The following is a 21427-nucleotide window of genomic DNA, read 5'->3' on the forward strand; positions in this document are numbered from 1 at the left end:
CAGCTCAAATATGACTCAAAATAGCACCTGAAAACTGTGTAAGCCATTTGTCAATTGCGACCACACTATTTCGCTGATTTCGCCGTGAATAAAATTTCAACACATTTTGTGGTAACTAAATTTAGTAATATTGATACAAGGTAAAGCTGTGTTTACAGTGGTGTATTTACGATACACATTCAGAGGCTAATTATGACAAACCACGATGGAGAGAGCACCGCGCAAGCCAGGGAGCGAACGCGCTTCACCGTCAGCGTCCTCTTCATCTCTGCCCGCTAGCACAGTACATGATGCCCGCTAGCACAGTACATGAATGCCGTCCTATTTGTGGGGAATCTAATTAATGCCCCGTAACAATATGGACGGAACAGGAAATCAACAGTGCCCAGAGGCACTAATTCAAAGTGATGTAATCGCGAGTCAGCGCCAGGAATTATTCATTACAGAGTTTCTCAAACCGGCCGAATCGCACACAGGGACCGTGTTGGCGTAGGAGCATATGAGGAAGCTGTAATAGAGAAAGCGTTTCAGGGTATACTGGCGTGACCAATAAAACTTCCCAAGAGCCTTGATCAAGGTATATCAGATTTGGCAGGTGTACTGCCTCCACATTATATTACTTTTTTTCTTGTAAGTGTGTGGCATTTCATTATTTTCACAATACTGTAACACATTTCACACCACGCGATGGTTATTCGAGGCTCATTGAAATCATGTTCCCATTATTATAATGAGCCTGATGCAAAATTACCGCGCCAATATGTTTGCTTTATAGGCAATTGCATTTAGTAGAATTTTCGAGACATCAATCATTCTTCAGTGAAACATGATTTCCTAAATGCGTAAGAATTCTTTGATAGCAAAAATTTAGTTGAGCAATAACATGAGCTCCATTCAACATACAGCCTCCCTGCCAAACTCGATTTCTTTATGACTTAGTTGGCCCAGCACCTTTGATCTTCATGGGGGCCGCTTCATCTCTCGTCGTCCCTGCCTGCCTCTTTCAGTTTTGTCGGCTTCTCGCTCGGATGCGTCCTGGTTCGTGCCGCGCTCACATGCGCCACGATGAGCCCTTATATCAAGAACCTTCACACATTCCTGTCCCTCAACGGCCCGCATCTGGGCGTCCTGTACGCCAAGAGCAAGCTGCTCAAATTTCGTGAGTGTCTTTGTGCCCTTGGGGTCAACCTGCTGGTGACTGGGCTACAGTTCAACGGCAAAGTGAAATCGCGAAATAACCACTGTACAGATAATATTCAAAACGTACTGCGCGCGTTTGATTTGGGCGAAATATGTAACTTTACAACAGAGGCGCGAAAAAGAAATGGTTCTAAGAAATCCTTGGCAGTCAGCTTCAGACTACACATGGCTCGAAACATGCATCAGGCTAAGTCCCCGCGAAGCACGAGTGGAAAAACGTACGACGTCGTCATTCACGAGTGTGTTCATTGCCTCTGACGTGAGTGTATTCACGTCTAGACCATTTCCCTTTTTTCAGCTTTGAAAATAAGTTTGAGTGTGCTCCTCTGGGACGTATTTTGCTTTAAGCTTTAGTTCGTGTTTTAAATCTATAGAAATGTGCACGGAAGAAAGAGTAGGAGGGGGCATGACTTCACACGTCCAAAATTCGCGAGCCTACCTCACATTTGCAGATGAGGTGTTGGATACCCGTAACACAGCCTGCTGACACGTATCTAAGGGTTTTCCTTGTTAGTTTTCAAAAATAAAGAAACCTGACAAAACCAAGAATAACCCGAGCGACGCTTACCCTGTTCGATCAACGAGGGTATAGAACTAACCCCACTGCCACCACAATTGAACAAAAAAGAAAAAAATACGACTAAAACAAACTTATTTATCTTCCCGATCCCAAAGACAGACTACTTGTCCTTGACCCATGGGCTGAATTGTGCTTTCAAGGGCCACATCCTCACTTCAATGAAAAACGAAAGCTTTTTCTGCCCTCTTATTTTACAGAGTTGCGTGAAGGGAAAAATATTTCGCTTTTTGTTTCAGAGATTTCGATTCTCTCAAGAATAAAAATGAAGGGATCCATTAAGGAACTGACGTTTCAAGACTCGATGGACATTCGCAAATGCTATTTGTACATCCTGAGCCAGGCGCCAGGTAATCGTAGCCTGCGTTCTTTGAGTTGATGCTAGAAGAAACCTCAATGCGCTCAAAATAGATTTCTCCTCTTTTTTGGTTAAAATACGAAGATCCCTTCTATTCCGTGAAGGTGGATGGTTAGCGGAGCTGTCAAAACACCACAAATCATTGAAAAAAAAAAGGCACACGAGTGTACGGAAACAATTTATTCATTGGCTTTGAGATGCGTGTGACAACGGCTCTGTGATCAGTGTGGTGTACAGTTAGTGGCTTGATTACATCTTCTAAAAGGTGCTGCGTGAAAATCAAAACTATGTATGACGTATGAGCATTTGTTGATTGGTGTGAGTTGATTGCTTGTCTAGTTCAGAAACATCCACATTGCAGCCACCGACCGCCGTCACAGGTGCGTGTTACTCCTGCTGCTTTGCTCTCGGGTTGCTTTTCACGCAGTATATCTTCGTCGATCCCAGTGCCTTCTCTGCTCGCTGCGTCAGTCGCGGTAGGAACGCTGCTCCTTTGGGAGTCCTAACCAGAGCCTTGTCCTGACTATACGCGGTCTCCACCTAGCGACACTAGGGGCCGTATTCTGAGTTTCTCCTCCACTCGGGTGAGGGGAGGACTCCGCAATGCTTATGCGTAGGGAAATCGATTTCAAGGATAGTCTCCACTGTAGTCTCGAGTGGAGGAAGGATTCAGAATACCGGGGTAGGACACCAGAGGCCGGTTTTCGTTTGCCGACACAAAAATTCATATTATCCTCGCCGTATAGAGTTTCGCTGTAAATTTAGCTTCGGGGTTTAGCCCTGACTACTCCCAATGGGACGAATCTGTATTCGGTGTAAAATTACGTGGTTTTACGGATTCTTCAATATATCTTCAACATTTTGACGAGTCAATTGCTTTTGCTTATATATATTGCGCATACAGATGCCGATAAACCGATTTCAAAATTTTGTCCTAGCAAGCGTGCAAAATGGTGATCGGGATTCTTGAAATTACGCCCCAAAAGTACGAAAATGGCGATGATGTGATATCTATATGTCGACGTACTCATTCATGAGTACACTCATTTGTACTCAGTTGTACTCATCCTCAGGAGTGAGTACGTGAAGAGCGAGTAAGGACGCAGGCGAAAAATGAGTACGATGACGGGTGAGTACAGACGTGAGAACGTGTACTCGCGAGTAATGCACTCGCGAGCAGTACTCAGGAGTAGTACCCATGAGTATTGTACCCATGAGTAGCACTCATGAGTTCTGTACTCGCGATTACATGCATTCGCGAGCAGTACTCATGGTAACAAAAGCTTGATGTGGGCGAGTTGGTACATACTGCTAAAAATTAATCGGCGCTAAAACAGGGACGAGAGGAACACGGTGTTGTGAGTTACGTGTTCCTCTCGTCCCTGTTTTAGCGCCGATTAATTTTAGCAGTACTCATGGGTACGGTACTCGCGAGTATACACTTTAGTTTGTTCACGCACTCGAATCGGGCCGTGTGTGCACGAGTCTCACGCATCTGGCGATGCCGCAGCGCCCCTCTTAAGGAGGGAAAAATGAGACGATAAGGGGGAAAACTGCCATTTTTGCCATGCCCTCTTCCGCGGCTCTCGGCACTCGCTCGCCACTGGGTCGCCATAGTGAAAGCAAAGGCAGGCATGGTTTTGTAGCGCCCTTTGGTCGGCGCTCTTAGCCGGCGCCAAGGCGCTGGCTATGAAAGACGAGGAGACTAAAGAAACGAGCTGTGGTGCTTGGTGCGTCAGCACGGCACGGGCAGTTCGATTCCGAAAGCCTGCCACGCTGGTACTCTTTCTCTCGCGCTGCGCTGCGACCCCGTGGTTCCTGACGGTGGCTTCACTGGATTTGCTCCGTTCAAATTATAGGTGACTAAAATTAGCTTAGTGCGTAAAAGCAAGCGGTTAATTGCGTAAATAATTAGAAGCACTTTTGAATACGAGTAAATGTGAGTGAGCATTGAGTAAAAATGAGTACAGATTAATTAGAGTGAGCACAGATTGAGCATGAGTACTAGTCAGTACAGATGAGTTAAGTACTCGTGGGGACTAATGATTTTGAGTACAGATTGAGTGTAAGTACAAGTGAGTACAGATCATTTGAGTACGAATGAGTATAGATTGAGTACGAGTACTTGTGAGGACTAATGAGTCTCAGTACAGATTGAGTTGAGTACGAGTGAGTATACATTGAGTACGAGTACTCGTGGGGACTAATGTGTTTGAGTAGAGATGAGTACGATTACAAATCAGTATGCGTTAAGTGAGTACGAGTGATTTTGAGTGCAGACGAGCTTTTTGAGTCTGAGTTTGAGTGAGTGCAGCGTGAGGGAAAGAAATTGTGATTGAGTTTGAGTGTGTTCTCTGTTTTGCCTACCTACGGCGATATCAACCCCCAGCCAAATGTGCTGACATAGGGACTTGAAGTTTCGGGAATACATTTCCATCGAAATCTAAGGTTTGACGAAAACTCGTCTGGTCGGGGCCGACCAAAGGTTTTAGTTAAAAAGGCTAAAAAGACGTTTCGGCTTCCATACGGAAGCCTTGTTCACTGCCCGTAGGCTTCCGTATGGAAGCCGAAACGTCTTTTTAGCCTTTGTAACTAAACCTTTAGTCGGCGATAACCGCTTTCTTCAACTATGTACATTTCCATCATGTCGTAGGAGCTCAATAAATCTCTATTTTTTATATTACACACCTGAGGGACAGGAAAGGGAGAAATGTTTCTTTCAGAAATCCTTAATTATCTTGCAGGCCCGTCTAGATGCCATGCTTCTTTTGCGTATATATGTGACGCTTATCAGTGCCTACAAAATAAGTTCAGGATTTGCTTCAAACAACACATAATGAGATTTGGGACCAAATTGCTTGTTTTTGCGGATTCCTCAATCTTTGTTATACCCGTTTATATGCTAGCACACCTGGGAATAGCCAGTTTCTAATCCTAGTAAAGCATTAAGACAGACTACCTTCAGAAGTAAAAAAAAAAGAGTCTGTGTTGTCTTGTTTCCGGCAGGCATCGAGTACTTCAAGAACGTCCTGCTGGTGGGTTCGTCTCAGGACAAGCTGGTGCCCGTGCACTCGTCCAACATTCAACACTGCCCCAATTCACTGTCCGACACCACCGTCATAGGTACGCTGGCTGTAGTGCTCGCCCCAGAAACAACGCGCATGGGAGCCCGAGACAAGATAGTAGACGGGAAAAGGAGGAGGAATAAAGAACTGTAGTTGTCTTTATAAAAAATAGGCGCAACAAAATACGGCGACGCAGAATAGAAAGTACGCAGGACGACGCGCTGCTAGCAACCGGGAACTTTATTAAGAAACAGAAATATAAAGTTTTGCAGACTCCGATAACCCATACGGATTGACACACACACATTAATACAAATACAAGTGCAAAAAATGAAAATGCGAACTATAATGTGCTCAGTTTACTATCTCAGCACGTGTCGCCCAAGGGACTCCAACTCGGCGCCCTGTAGATCCAAGCTTCCATAATCTCCCTTTACGTCCTGCCCCTGTGCCTAAACGTCACGGTTTTTTTTAGAGAAAGGATTTCCACCCTCGCACCGCGCACTACTTTCAGTGTGGACTCCTTGCGGTGTGCGGCCAGGTGCGTATACGGCCTACCCACTGATGTTCGCACAACCGTATATTCAGGCATCTCCCGGTGTGCCCGATGTGTTACGAGTGAACAATAATGTAACCGTGAGCGTACACAGGCAAAATAAAGTTGCCTTTTTATTCTCGTTGCCAACAGGGCTCTAGATTTACTCAACATCCCAATGTGTTGCGCAATATTATGTTTTATAGAACTAGCACGACATCGCCAAAGAAGGTTTTTATGAAATACTACACGTACAAACTTGTGTTCGGAAAGGTCTAGATTTAAAGGAAAGTGTATTAGTAAGAGTAACAGCTCTGTTAATACAGCAGACAACTATACACTTCGTTGTATTAATGTTCAGGTGAAGCTGATTGCAACTAAGCCATCGCGATAGGCGTCGAGCCATGGATTCGTTAAGGAAACGAGCGACAATACGTTCCGCGATGAAAAGAAGACATCCGGTGTTTGTGGGATAAAAACTAGGTCGTTGATGTACAAAAGAAATAATATTGGTCCTAATATTGACTGCTGTGGGACACCAAATTTTACACATTCAGTATCTGAAGACATAGTAGGAAGAACTACAAACTGCTTCCGATTAGATAAATAACCCCATAGCAACTCGAGGCGGTACCCCTTATGTCGTAATACGGTAACTTAACGGACAATGTCATGTTTAACCGAATCTAACGGTTTACTGAAGTCTAAATAAAAAATAGCAATAGTGTACAGCTGTTTATGTTATCTACAAGTTTTGAAGCGAAGCTTTAGTGCTCTCACCGATGGCGTCAGTAACGCGAATACGCCCTGCTGTAAAGCCTGCTTTCTCTGACGGTGATGATGATTGTGGGTGAAGTGTAGCACAATTAGAACGCTTCGCTCCGAAGCTTGGTGACGGCTCCGTTAATTGGCTCTGTTACGCCCCCTCCGCTAAAGGTTGATGTGCGCCAGAGGGAGGTGGCGACGCAGGCGTGCGAAAGCGCGACGTAAATAGGCATACCCTCGTGTTGTGAAGTGAACATTTACAGCTGCTAGGCGCAAACCGCATGGAGCATTCTGCAAGCGAAACCGCGCCGCGCACGCCACAGGCGCGCTGACGCCGCCGCGGTACCACCCGCACGGTGCGCGAGGCGCGACAAGCGGCGGCAACGTGGTAGCGGCACCGGCCTCGAAGTGGTGCGGGTAGCTCCAGCAACCGCTTCTATCCGCTCGTTAAATTGCCACTCAAGGCACAAACGAAGTTGCTTGTGCGGTAAAAGAGCTGATAACGTAAGTGGACGACCTGCTGGACGACATTTTTTGCTGACGCTCGAGCTTACATAAGTGATCTCAAGGGGCCAGCTGGGCGGCCTATTTTATAAGGTGTTAAGAAAACGAGATTTCAGGGCCTAGGCTTTCTAATATGCATGCAAAGAATCAAGAACATTTTTGATGCGCTTGTTCATAGGGGCCCTTTGAAGTACGTGCTTACTCACAAGATAAGCCAAGATCATGCTCAGACATTTTTTGGGTGTGAAAGAGGGCGAGGCGGATTCAACAATCACCCAACCACAGCTCAGTTACAAGCGTCTTCTCCTGCAAACTACTTACTTACAAGCTACTTACAAGCGTCTTCTCCTGCAAACTGAGGTAAAGTCATCCGAATTTGGAGACTGCTCACAAGATGTCGTGTCCGTCTTGGGCACATCTGTTATTGTGTCTGACGAGAGTGCGGCGATGGCTGTTATTGCGATGCGAAGGGGTTCTGTATTGCAGGCTGAGAACCATGACTACACGCACCGAGTTGACTGCCTAGAAAGCTTGTCTCCCTTTGTAAATTCTGTTGTACCCTACATCGCAGGGTTCATCGCTCGAAAAGTTGCTGCAAAAAGTACGTGCGATGAGTTTGTTACAGCTGTTTATGCTTAAGAACAACCAGCGTTAGTGAAACAAAAAAGTCATGGTGGGCTGGCATTACCCTCAAGGAATGTAACCTCACTTCATGAAAGGACATCGAAAGGACTCCGTCTGTCGCCAGAGGAATATCAAAGCATTGAGGCAGTTAATTTGAAAACGAAGCACCCAGTAGTGGAAGTGTTGAGCATGGCGCCAAAGAGAAATTGGTTTTCTCAGTTAAATGAGCACCTCTTGGACTGCGATACCTTAGACAATCACGTCTATAAGCTATGCAAAGATGTATTTAAAATCAGATATCACCACATCACATCAAAGTCACCACATCACCACATCAGATATCACCACATCAAAATTAGACATCACCACATCACCAAAGGGAGAAATAGATGCATCACAAAGGACAAAGTGAGATTCGTCCTTTCAAGGCTGATCATATTTAAGAACCAATGAAAATGCAGTGTGTAGCATTAGTCGTGTTTTTAACGCAACTAGTGCCACTGCTTTTTTTTTTTTTTGAATGTGTATAATGTGGATATCTCATTTCAAATATTTGCATACGTGGTTTGCCGCACTTAAACTCGACCAAGCTTTTTTTTTTGCTATTTTATAGTATGTTTTATCAATTTGATGTCTTCAATCGTAAGTCTGTCTTTTCAAACAATGAACACTTTGTTTTCCAAAAACTATTCCATCTTTTTTGTTGTTCATATCACTGGCAATGCAACTTCATGGTGGAACCTACCAGAAATATTGTTGGTTCTTTCATTTGCAGTTTTTTGTGTGTTAGGTTGGGCAGCAATGGAATGAACGTAATAGCATTGGTTGCTGTCATGCTCATGAAAGTTTTCTTTGCCGGTTTCTTGTCACTCCAATGTGTCTATTATCGCAGCACTGAAAGTTGGCTGTTTCCTTTGGCCTTCCGAAAATGCTGCATTTGCTGGTCGCTTAGTTTGTTGTTATTCACTGCTGTTGTTCACCCTGTAGTTGTCACTTTAAAGTGCGCTTGTTCTGACAAGCTTTATGATCAATTTCTGCATTTTAAGAGTGTACAATAAAGGAGATAAAAAATGTTAATTACTTTGCGACTTCTTTGGTATTTGGCTTTTACTTTGCGGCAGCTGCAAAGCCGAGCCTGTAACATGAAAAAATGATGTCCCAGCACTCAGATGTCTGGGCTTTAATGAAATTCTTGCGGTAGAAATCAAGAGGTGTAAAACGTAATATTCTCATCGAATTCTTCCTGATCGTGGTACTGGTAGACACAGCAATACGTTACTTTCGGAGTCCTACTACGGAAAAAGTCGTGACCCCCGCCGCCGCCGCTCGCGTTAGCAGCCATTTGTTGTGAGCGTCTGCTGGTGGTACTACCAAAAATAAAGTGGCGCTCCCGCTGGGGCGGCGCTGCCTGTCAGTCAAACCTCCCTTATACCTTCGTGGTACGGGAAAGGTCGCTATGCATGAGCCCGTTGAAAAAGAAGTCATAACCGTTCGAAACTCCTAAACTGCTGGCGCTTGTCGTACATGTACCCGTTGTTTAGCGCAAAGAAAAGTGCGGGTACATTTGAGGCAAAATCTGTGTATATAACTGGCAGCCCCTGCGTTCTTCAGTTAGGAACGCCCGTTGGGTTGGTTTTTGCTATACGTCTCGAGCTTCGAGATCGCTGCGCCGCCTGCCGCCGCTTCTCCGCGGCTTTTACGGGATTTGCGCTTCGTGGCTGATAGGGGCTCGTGCAGTGTTTTGGTTCTGTTTCGCTTCTTTTCGCATTTCCGCGCCCTATAAAACTTGTTATGGTGACGCCTAAAAGTAAAGAGTACGTTAGGCCACTTAAAAAGCAGCTGCGTCTTCGTAGAGTACTCGAACGCCAGGACGCGGATTTGAACGCCAGGACTCGAACCCAAGGACGCAGTTCTGCGCGCTTTGGCGCCGCTCTTCCGGGCGTGGGTGACGGCAGCAGCATATTACCACTCTCACCTCCGAATACGTCAGACACAAGTGAATTCTACTGTCGCCTCGTTTAGACCTGATACTGACACAGTGAGAGGTTGGTTTCCTTTTGAAGCGCGGACAACGAATGCTTGTTTGTCCCGAATATTTAGGGGGTGTGATTGCACAATCCCGCACAATAACTTATACCTTTTACAAGAATATAAGCCATCCGAAAATGTTAGGTATATTACAAGGCTGTGCTTGGTTAAATATATGCCCACTCTCGCCTCATAGCAAGAACCAAGGAAAGTTAATGAAACCACGGAAAAATAAACACTGTGCAAGTCCGGAAGAAACAGAATATTTCTAATGGGAATGAAAAAACCGAGTGCAGCTTCTGATGTGCTAAAGACGTTCGTTGGAACTTACTGAGCCAAACAGTACTCACCATACCGACTAGACGCGAAAAGCATTACTATTTCGTGAGACATGGGCGGGGGGAGGAGAGGGGGACGCTGTGTGCAAATGCGCAGCGAAATCAAGCATTGAACGTTTAGTAATCACACACACAAATCTGCCGTTCACTTTCCTTTTGTTTTGCGACTCCAACGAATAGCTGATCATTCGGCGGACGCTTTTCTGGAAGTATGCAGGGTAGGCGGTTCACAATCGATGAGGATGTGGTATCTGATAAGGCCCTCTGATTTCAGTTTGTGCTTTATTGTGCAGGCTCCCCGTGCCATATGACGATGTTTCGAAGAAGCGTTTAGTCGCGTACGTGGATTGTATTTTAAGCCCGTCTCTGTGCTGCTCACGGTGGATATATGTAGCAGATGAATGTTCACGGGCGCTCACGTCGACGACCCTTTGTCGCGTGCTGATCCCCGAGTATAATTCTGCATTATCCATCGTACTTTCGATGTGTTCGCGAAATTAGGACACACTGGCTTGTACATGGTGGTGATCAATATATGAGCTATGATATTGACAAATGTAACTGGCGGGCTTTCAGGTATGAGTGGTCCGCTAGATTATGTAAGCGCCCAAAACCGATTAACATCGTAGTGTATAGCCGTTGCATGAACAGCTGAGGAACCGCTGTCAGAAACATTTACACTCTCGTAAACACACCACATTTGCGAACAGAGTGACTGCTCCACAGAAACATGTATTTTTAATGCCCACAAGCGGTAAATCTCAGTCGTGAACGGGCCGCAAAAGCAGAGGCGACAGTGGGGAGGGGGGTGGAGACTCCTGCGGCTGCTTTCGGAACGGGCCGCTAGGGGGATTTCAATGGCGCCCCTACACGCAACGCTCGAGGCGTATAGTAAGCGAAAAAATTACAACATCTTCCCGTAGGGGAACCCTGAGTAGTATGCGAAGCAGCCATATGGGGTCAACTGAACTTCCCATTAGTTTTCAGTTCGTCGTTTCCGGTGACGTTCAGCTTCGCGTGCCTTCGTTGTACCAGTAACTTCTTGACGTAGTTTGAATGAGTGAAAGACATAAGGCGCGTTCGTAGCACATGCTCCCGTCTCGGTTTGTAGCGCAGTGGGAAGAGCGCCACGTACCTGCCGTTGCGGCCAGAGAGTCGTGGGATCGAAACCGGGCGCCGCCTGACTGTTTCTTTTTATAGTGGACTGCCCAAACGCTGACGGGGCTGAAGAGACGCGCATGCGCAGTAGAGTGCGGACGGCGGACAACAACAAGGGAGGGAGGGACACAGCCCCGAGCATGAGATGCTTCGCATCTAAAAGGGGCTGCCAAGAACGACGTGTTCCAAACTGCGCAGTAAGGCGCCGCCAGCACGTGCGAGATCCCGCTCGCGCTGTTCCAGGCAGGAGGAGCAGGATCACTGCGAAAGCGGGAAATTTGAATTGCATTGAACGAACGTCCGTTCAATTCTTCAACAGAGGAGTGAGACAGGGAGGAGAAGAGCGTGAGGGGTGGGAGCAAAGAGCGGAGAACGGCGCCACAGCCCCTCTAGCGAATCACTGCTCTGACAGCTTTCACGTTTGGTGGAACTGAACTGTGTTGGATATTTTAGTGCGCAGCCCTTTGGCAGCCGCTACTGTGATTTGGCGGCGGCTTCGTAACTGAGCGCACGATGGCAAGTCCGAAGACTGAAAGAAAACGAAGAAGAGTGTCGCGCGAAATTGTGAGGGGGAGGGCGGTTTGCCGAGCCCGTGCCAGACACGTGTGTGGAAACATCCCCCGTCGTCTAGTGCGCCCGAGAAAGGAGACGAAAACTAGGCGTCCATGAAAACAAATGTCTTGTTCTTTCAAGTTCACAAAAAGTACCGAAGCCGAACACGCGCTGTGGGCTGCACGTTCATCGGTCCTTCGGGTCCTTCGTCGTCGCCCCCGTTGCGCGGCTTATCGGAATCATGTGACACTTGCGCGGGAGGTTCAAACGCGATTTGCAACATGCTCGGCGGCGCCGACGCGCTGCGAGATAAAGCCGAGTAGCGGGCGCCACCTTGTGTTCGCTGATCACGGAATCACTTCTCTGATCACGCAGTCACTGATCACGCTATCACGCGCGTGCACGCACCCACGCACGCACGCACGCGCGCGCTTGCAGGCGTGAGTGTGTATGTGTGCGTGTGCGTGCGCGTGCGCGCGTGCGTGTGTGCGTGCGTGTGTCTATGTGTGTGTTTAACGCGATAGCGTTATTAGGCTCATTTTTCCATTTCCCCGTGGCTGCTAGCCGCCCGCTATCAGCCGTGCCCATCAAGCGTCCACGGAAATACGTCACCGCTGCCACCCGGAAGCTACGACTGAGGCAGCAACATTCGGGGGCTGGCCTGAATCTATGATATGGCGTAGGGGCAACTGAAGTGTGTAAAGGAGGGCAATGGTCTTGTGGCGGAGAAGAAAGAAAGGGCACTCATTTTTAGCAGGGGCCGCGCCTGCGCAGTGAATTCAGTCCACCACCCAGTCGTTGATAGCATACTCGAGGGACACCTTCGCCATCAGTGACGCCATCACACCAACGCGTCCTCCCACCGGAAGATAAAAACATGGCAATTGACGTGCCGATGCTACACCTGGGCTACGCGACGCGGCGCAGTGGAAGGCTCCGCAATAATGTAGACCACCTGGAGGTCTTTAACGTGCGGCGAAATATCTACGCGCGGGCGTTTCCGTTTTGCGCGTCCGTGCGAAAAACGGCTGCCACGGCCGGGAATCGAACCCGCGTCTCTGGGCTCAGTAGCGCAACGCCTTAACCACTGAGCCACCCCGGCGTGTTTCCCACCACACTTGTGCCCGCACCAACATTGGGTCACCAAAATAAAGCAGAGGCAAAGTATTAACGCCCGTCTCTCAGAATTCAAGAAAGGCATTGACTACAAGAAGAAACGAAGTAAAATAAAACCCAGTCATCATCATCATTATGAGCCTGTTTGCGCCCACTGCAGGACGAAGGCCTCTGCCAATGTTTCTAGTTACGCCGATACGTCTATTCCTTCTCTATTTGTTTATTTTTTTTTACTTCGGGTGCTTGTGCTCCACGTGGCTTCTTGCCATGCCACATAAATTGTATGTCTGCATCACCATGTTCCCACCTGCATGGTCCTCTGTGACCGACTGTAAATAAATAAATAAATAAAAAAAATCTCCAGCCACGTTTATTGAGTGCGAGCTAAGTCCTCCCTTTCCTCCCAAATTTCCCCGTTTTTCCCTCCTTATTTCCTCCTCTGTCCCGGCAATAAACCGTAAAAGCAATAGGAGTCAGCCAAGGACTCGATGGAGGGATAAGCTGTGAAAACCCAGTATATATAGGCTCTAATCACGTGAATTTTCGAAGTACTTTTCAATATTCCTGTGGTTCTGTCTCCTCTGCAAGATCCGTTTGAAAGTTAGTTAAAAATTAAAAGTTAAAAATTATCCTAAAACAGGTAAGGATGTCCTCCAAGAGAACAGTCGCGAATGAAGCTCGGCGTGGCTCTGGAGTCAAGTGGCAGAGCGCAACTCACAATCGCCAAAAAGGAGAAAACATGTAACTAATTGCCCACATCATAAAACACCTAACCTAGAGAAGAGCAGGAAAAAAAGAAGAAACTGTAGGACCCATACAGCCACTGATCAGAGCTGCATATTAAAGAGCTATACTGTACCACAAATTTACCCGCACCGAATAAAATCAAAGAAACACCATCATCAGGACAGCATATAAGGCAGTCTTCAACCTCCAAATTTTGACCGTGAGAAGAACTAGCAGTAGGTGGATCATGAGGGGAACAAGATGGACAACAAGAGACGTAGGTCTAGAAGAAGGGGGAGCCCATTACCTCAGTGGAGGGACGAAATAGCATTCGGAGACAAAGAATGGACTTGGGCAGCGCTGGAAAAGAGAGCTGATGGTCAATGGGAGAGGCCTTCATGCTGCATACGACCTAATTAGGATGTTGGTGATGATGACGATGAATACGCCCTCAAATGTTGTCTTCATAACGCTTTTTTGAAGAAATCAGAGAAACCACTCTCCCAGCACCAAGAGACGGGCTGGGAAAAGAAAATCAGGAAGGGCTACCCTCTGAAAAGAAACGACTGCGCGCCATGACAGATATGTCACCGATCCAACGACTCCCCATAATAACTCACCTTTATCAAAAACACCGGTCCAAACCTACACACGAGCAGCCGATATGGCAGGATCAAGTTCATTTGAGGAAAGTTCCAAAATAATGGGACCACAATATACACCGACTCCAGCGTCTACAAAAGTACTACGAGGCAGCAATTGTCGTGGTTGGCGACTTAGGCCTTCTACGTACATGGCCTTTCTACATACAGAAACAAAGAAACGGAAGTTGGAGACATCATCTTGGCAAGCTGACAAGCGGAAGTGTCTCATAGAAGCTTAAACATCATTACAGACTCTCAAAGGGCATTGGAGTGCTTTCTGCATGCAGAATACACCTAAACGCTTCGGTAAGATACTCCCTTCCACAATTCAGAAAGTTAACGTCTCCTGGACACCCTAACGGAAGGGCCTGGAAGAGAACGACGCACCGACCAATAGGCACGCGAACCCACATATCGTGCTTTCGACAATGACTATCGCACTCCCCTCCAAGAAAAACGCCAAGAACGTCTCCCCATCCTACGCCTAGGAACACGATTTTTCCCTTGCTTCAAGTGGGTATCATTGCCGAAAGATCGCAAATTCTGTGGAGAATAAACCAAGACAAGCATCTACAAATCAACGTGGGTGAAGTTGTTAGGTGGGAACATCAAACATAAACTTGAAACTCTGCTAACATCGGGGAAACATCCACCCTCTTTCACGCAACCTTGCCATGTGCAAGGGTATGCTCAAGGGAAGGGAGAACAACTAAAACATTAACAAATTCCACTTCTGTCAAGACGTGGGAGGCAGCTTTTGCCAGCGCCAACTGATAAGAGGGCAAGGGAAGGAGGTGCTGCATACGGCGCCCTAGACTTCAGTTTCCACCCTTGAGCTCCCTGCCATCGCTTCACCCCCGTTTCCTAAACTCCAGCTATTTCTACTGTAGCAGAGATGATCTCTCTCTCTCTCTCTTCGCAAAAAGCGAAAAGGTTCAGTCCGGCAAACACAACATATCATAAACTCTTTGAGACGCTGACACTGACACCTTCTCATTCAAACTGACCAACACCCCGCAGCCGCAACCTTTGACGCTCCCACCTCAAGCCACACAAGCGCAGAGGTCGTTTGTCTATCCCGGGCCACGGGGATTAAAAACCCTCGCTTCTAGTCGTTCCCTCTTCGCTCACCTTCTGTGCTCGTGAAGCATAGATCGCATTTACAGAAACTGAGTTCGGAAACCCTCCCTGGGAGTCGAAGCGACGCTATCGCGTCTTACATCTATCTTAAGACCCAAGCGTAGAATTTCACCTGAATTTTTTTTCTTCATAATGTATAGAAACCAATTCGGCCGACTGTCCATCGTGCAGTAGTCGTCTCTTCATGGGAGGCCTGATTAGCCCAGGAAGCTTTGGTTTTCTGCTGCCCGGTGGGCCCTGTTCACCGGTCGTTGCTGGTCTTGAGGGCGTGAGCTGGTCAGCTGGTCCTCCCACTGCTCCAGGGTGGGGTTTGGTAGGGGAGCTAGTGATGGTGAGTTTCGACACTCCCACACCACATGGTAGATAGTCTTAAGTGCGTGGCAGTGTTGACAAATCACTGTGTATGTTGTTGGATAGATAACATTGATTAGTGTTCCGTGGGGGATGGTATATAAAGAGTATGCGAAATATTTGAGGAGTTTTGCGTACGTTTTCGCGTGTACGTTTTGTATTAAATATCATTTTGCACTCTTTTTTTACAAAAGTTATTGCTTAGTTTGTTACGACGAAGCGCCTTGTTCTTCTTAAAACGTGTTCAGCGCCATGGTAGGAACGTAGCATTCTATTATACTACAGGTAATGCATTGCAAACGAATTGACCAAGTGCGTAGAACTTGGTACAAAATAAAACATTTCATGACTGCAATGTTCATTTCAGTATTACATAACCGTTAATAAGTGTACCTATATGCTCCAGATCTGCTTGTATACGAGAAAACACTTCAGAAACGGGAATTGTTGACAAGCTTTTATAGGAGCGTTGAAAAGCTCTTGTGCGAACTAAATAGCATTTTACCGCCATTTTTGGGGTCTCTTGGGAATGTTCTTATTCCTGTATCTTCTTAGCTCTTTAAAAGCAAGAGCACCACCACTCAGGTTAGTCTGGTGTTCCGTTTTTCAGCTTGCGAAAATCCGATGAGCGACAGCGGCAGCCGAGGGGTTGCCATTAAAATGAGTGTGGTGGTGTAAAGTTGGGGCTGCCCTGGGGTAACTGCAACATTGGCCTGTATGGCGACAAGGGAAGAAAGCGCATTTAAAAAAAGACCTGGGGTTTCGCTTTATCCCATTCTACGCGGTGGTAACGAGGTCGATCATTTCTTTCTCCATGGCTATCCCCCTTGGTCGCAGGTAAGGCGTACGACGAGATGCTGAAGAATTTGCTTGGCCCACTGCTGAAGCGGGAGGACGTAACGCTGAAGCGTTTCGACATCTTCTACGACACGGGAAGGCTGCGCTACCTGGAGCCCGTGTGCGTCAGCCTGTCGCACGTGGGCGCGCTCATGTCGCGCAATCTCTTCGAGAGGCTCATGCTGCTCTCACCCGCGGAGTACTTCAAGTAGACAGGACCGATTTGACCCCCGGAGAAGCAGCTCACTGGGTTGGACTCACCGTGGGGCTGCGGGCAGCATCTCGGGGAAAATACCGGCGGTTCAGCGGCTTGGATATAGGATCCCACGCTTTTTTTTCTAAATAATGTGGGACTGACGCATGGCACGATATGGTATGGCACACTATATGCTATGCACACGCACGGTTTCTAAATGGGCAAAACACCTGCATCTGACCACAGAAGGATGGGAAAAAATTATGCGCCATCCTGAATATGAAAATGCGGTTGTCCAGCGAACATTAAAATCGTCGACGAAGTCCACTGGTCTGTCTCGTGCTTCTGCCACCTATGCAAACTGCCTATTTGTGAAGGTGATGTCCGCTCCTGATTTCTTGAGGGGTGATGTACAGTGAGAACTAGCGTTCCTTCACTGGCGTTCATGCCACAGACATCCGCACAGTCGGTGACATTGTGCTTGGTGCTATGTTGGTAATATTGCAGGAGTTACGAGAGTCGCACGAAACGTAAAGTCTCCGGGAATGCGTTGACTAATTAATACACCCTTGTTTGCGCGCGTCTTATACATAAGCATGTAACGCTGAGTTTAGGGACTCTCCCAAATGGAAAAGTGTTTGTATCTGTGCAGATACGGGCAACAACCCGATTGACCTGCAGAACAAAATTCAGCAAAAAATAGTTCCATTGTTTTCCCGCTTAGCTAAGGGTTTTCTGGAAACGACCTGTCAACTTTCGTTTTCAATTTCGGCCAGCGAGTGCTTTGCTTGATATTGAATTAAAGATGTCCCGAGAAGACAAAGAAACGAAGGAGACGATGATGAATGAACTTTATAGGTCGGAGTCGAGGTGCTGGTATTAGGGCACCCGCCCGGTGCGAAGCACGCTTACTCCGGGATGCCTTGGAGCGTGCTGGCCATCCGTGCCCTCTTCCCACAGTCGTCGCTGGCCTGAGGGGTCGGAGCTGGTCAGCAGCTCCACCCAACGGTTCGTATACGCATGGTTGGGGTTAGGGGTGAGGGTTGGAGATTGCTGGCACTCGCATAGCAGGTGGCACATGGTGCCTGGTTTGGGGCAGAATTTGCTTGTGGTTGGATGTAGGGTGGGACGAACGAGAGAGAAAAAAAAAAAAACTTTATGGAGCCGTATTGGGACTGAGGGCCCAACCTACGACAAATACGAAGCTTTGCGGGGCGTGCAGCGTTCTGCAAAGATCCCAATCATCATCAGCAGCAGCAGGAGCATCATCTCGGGCTCTCTCATGGCTGACTTTCAAGTATATCATATCTTTAACCATTGTTCGTCCCATTTGTCCGCCCGCTACGGAGCATGTTCTGCATTTTTGTATTGCAGCAAACACAATGAGATAGTAAGGTTTAACGAGCCCACGCTATACAGGCGATAGGCTCGCCATAGTGGAGGGCTCCGGATTAATTTTAACGACCTGGGGATCTTCAACGTGCGCCGAAATCTCGAAAACATGGGCGTTATTGCTTTTCGCCTCCATCAGAAAAGCGGCCGCCACGGCCGGCAATCGAACCCGCGTCCTTGTGCTCAGCAGCACAACGCCATAGCCACAGAGCCAACGCGGCGGGCCAAACACGATGAAATAACGTCGTAACACAACGCAAAGCAGATGTCGCACCGCCATCCGCCCACTTGGGTATGCCGCCTGCCTTCGTTCCATGAAGACGAAGCACATGTGCTCGTCTACGTTTTGTTACGTTTTCATCCGCAAATAAACTTCTACTACCAGCTGCCGACGTGACAGCCATCTTGTTGTTCTAATTGCGCTCAGCCAACCAGAAGATTGGCCCAACATCAGCGATTGAAGAAGGGACAAACAGTATCTTATCTGATTATGGAGCTCTTTGTAAGATAATTAAGTTGGTTGGAACGAATTCTAAAAGCGTAATCGAGATACAAAATTTAGAAGAATTATCTTCTTTTCAAGCTTCGTCTTCGTCGTAGGTCGTAGAGTGTCTTCTTTATCGGATGTTTAGCCCATTTCTCCACTGCTTTCTTCGTAATCTCGGGACAATATTAAGTTTGAAGGCTCTTTCAACTGCAGCGATAAGGGACGGTTTTCTTCGGATTATCTCAGCCATTGTGCGGAGACAATGAGTAGTTTTAAATCAAAAGAGCCAGGAAATCACCCGTTGATCGAAATTAGAAGGCTTTCTCGACGGGCAGTGGTGAAGATGAGAAAAAGACGAAGACCAGCCTCGCGCCGTGTGCCACATCGCACCGGCTTCTCATTCAACGGCGGATCATCGTTTCAGCGCCAGGTAATCTACAGTTGCACCTGCGCTTGCCGGCGCCCTTCGAGACTCACTGAAGGGTAGACTTCCACGACCCTGTCCCGAGTCCCATCCGGACTGTTGCCTTTGTTCACCGCTGGTAGCACCGCAGGTAAGGCGTTCGCAATGGTTTAGCGACTATCCTCAAATGAGCATAGCCAGCCCTCCGCCGCTCAGTCGCCTTTTTCCCTGCGCTTTAATTAGCCAACCTCTGCAGCAATGCCTTGATAGTCAACGCAGGCACGAGGAGCCACAATCGGAAATGACCAAGGCATTGCTGGGCAATGCAGGGCGTTTCCTTGCGAGGCGAGGAATGTCCTGACCTTTATCAACTCATTCAGTTTCAGTTGATTTCTAAGTGCGGCGCGGCATGAGACCGACGGACCTGATACCAGACGATATGCATTTAGACAGTTTGCGTTCGTTGTTATTCTATACTTGTGGTTTCAGTAATACCAAGAGGACGCAGAAGCTGCCCTAGGAGCTGCTTTCAAGCCTGCTTCGAAACGAAATGCAAAATGTGCGAGTGCGTAAGGCGTTGTTCGGGTACGAAGCGCCTATGTATGAACTCGACTAGGTACGAACAAGTGCTTAGCACCTGCATTTATACCTTTAGGTATCCTTAAAGTGTGTGTGAGGGGGGGGATTTCAGTGGGAGGTTAAATGGTAGACAAAATTGTATGTCTCAACATAACCATGTAATCAATGCCTATATACTGTACATGTGTGCAACGGCAGTGAACTAGTAGTACATACCAGTAGAAATGCCTAATCTAAAAAAAAAACACTAAGAGAGGGGAAACAGACATGAGAAGCATCCACGATAAAATACTGAAATGAAACATGGAGCGCATTGGGGTTGCAAAAACAGATAAAAAACATTTTAAATGATTTCGCGCAACATTAACACTTTTTAGTAATATTTGGAATGCTTCCTGAAAAGATGACTTTGAAAGTGTTGCAATATTAGAATGCAATTAATTCCTTTCAACTATTGACAGAACAGAACTACATGAGAGTTTGAATATCTTTGCATTTGAGCGTAAATTGTTTTAACTTTATAAGTGTAATCTACGCGTGATGAAATAGGAGGTGGTGGAAAAATTTACCTCCTTTCAGAAACGGCATATGGTACTTCGCGTCAAAAAATGAAAAACGATGAAGCATAATCGAGCCAGCTGACGGGTTACAGAAATAATTTTGGCTTTGGCTTTCGCATTACAGAAAGAATTTTGGCTTCTAAATCCTTTTTAAATAAGACGGCGACCACGAATATGCGCACTGCAATGTAAAGGATAGAGCGCCGTAACTACGAAAATGCTGGTATTCACGAAACTTTACCAAGCGGGGAAGAATTATTTGCGTGTGTTGCGGAGCGATGATTCTCATTATCGACTTTATTTTGAGTCTTGAAGCACAGCGAACTACGACAGGACACAGGGAGGGACGCGGACACAGCGCTGACTAACAACGGAAGGGGTTTATTGAAAGGGTGAACATATGAGGCGTTTTTTCGAAACGCGCCAGATCTACCTGACGCGAATTTGAGAAAAAAGCGGAAGTTTGTTACCGTACCTAAATGCAACGCCGTCAGTGCTATTATATCACATATTTTACATCTGAGATAGGGTAAGTTTATGGCCACGAGTAATTAAAAACTATGCCGTTAATTTGAGCAATATTGGGGTGATAAGTTCGGATTTGGCTCATATTGAATTCATACGCTCAATTTCATGCGGAACTCGTTTGAAAACTTTATTTGAATTCACTTTCACCCTTGGTGTGATTGAGTTTTGGTGTAAAAGGCATACAAATATGCAACAGGGCTTCAATAACAGTAGAACTATATAAATGGAGGGCAGTGGCACCATTACCAGCTCTTTTCGAATTCTTCCCTAGGATAATTTTCTTGGGCACGCCTCAAGGCCAATAACAAAGTAAGCAAGCTCTTCATTGCTTTGCCATGAATTTTTGACACGCCTCACAAGAAGGCTGTTCATATCTTCTTCACCTAAAGAAGTGGTTCGTGCTCTCAGAAAAGGGGGGGGGGGGGGGTAGATTTGCCAGGGCTCGTGAGCGGTGGCTATTTCGTTGGATACCAAAATGGTATTTATGAGAGTGAAAAAATTAATACTCACGACGTAATTGATACTCACGAAGCATGACCTCACACCTTTTGCCTTCTGTCGCAACAGCTATGCTCAAAGCAGCACGCAGTAACAATTGCGAAGGTACACTGGCGGTCACCCAACAAAAAAAAAAAAAAAAAATGTGGCTGGCTGTGGTGCCGTGTATTCACGCAATTGCGCACAGCCCAGAGAAGACGGGTTAGCGCGTAGGCGTGAATGCTTTCTCCGCACCGGAGAAACGTATTCGTTTGTGTTCAAAAGTT

At 46.9% G+C, this 21427-nt stretch overlaps 1 protein-coding gene across 1 annotated transcript in view; it reads left to right on the forward strand.

Annotated features, from left to right (window-relative positions):
- The window catches only part of LOC144159689 (protein FAM135B-like), a 41260-nt gene extending 24311 nt beyond the window's left edge, over nucleotides 1–16949 (forward strand). The window contains exons 9-12 of the mRNA XM_077691335.1: nucleotides 1008–1159; nucleotides 2017–2127; nucleotides 5142–5258; nucleotides 16519–16949. Of these exons, the coding sequence (XP_077547461.1) occupies nucleotides 1008–1159; nucleotides 2017–2127; nucleotides 5142–5258; nucleotides 16519–16730 (592 nt within the window). The 3' untranslated portion in view covers nucleotides 16731–16949. The remainder of the gene's footprint in view (nucleotides 1–1007; nucleotides 1160–2016; nucleotides 2128–5141; nucleotides 5259–16518) is intronic.
- Nucleotides 16950–21427: the final 4478 nt, after the last annotated feature.

Source organism: Haemaphysalis longicornis, unplaced genomic scaffold (assembly GCF_048455015.1).
Source record: "Haemaphysalis longicornis isolate Haplotype H1 unplaced genomic scaffold, Haemaphysalis longicornis Haplotype H1 scaffold_10, whole genome shotgun sequence".
In the NCBI taxonomy this organism is placed as follows: Eukaryota; Metazoa; Arthropoda; class Arachnida; order Ixodida; family Ixodidae; genus Haemaphysalis; species Haemaphysalis longicornis.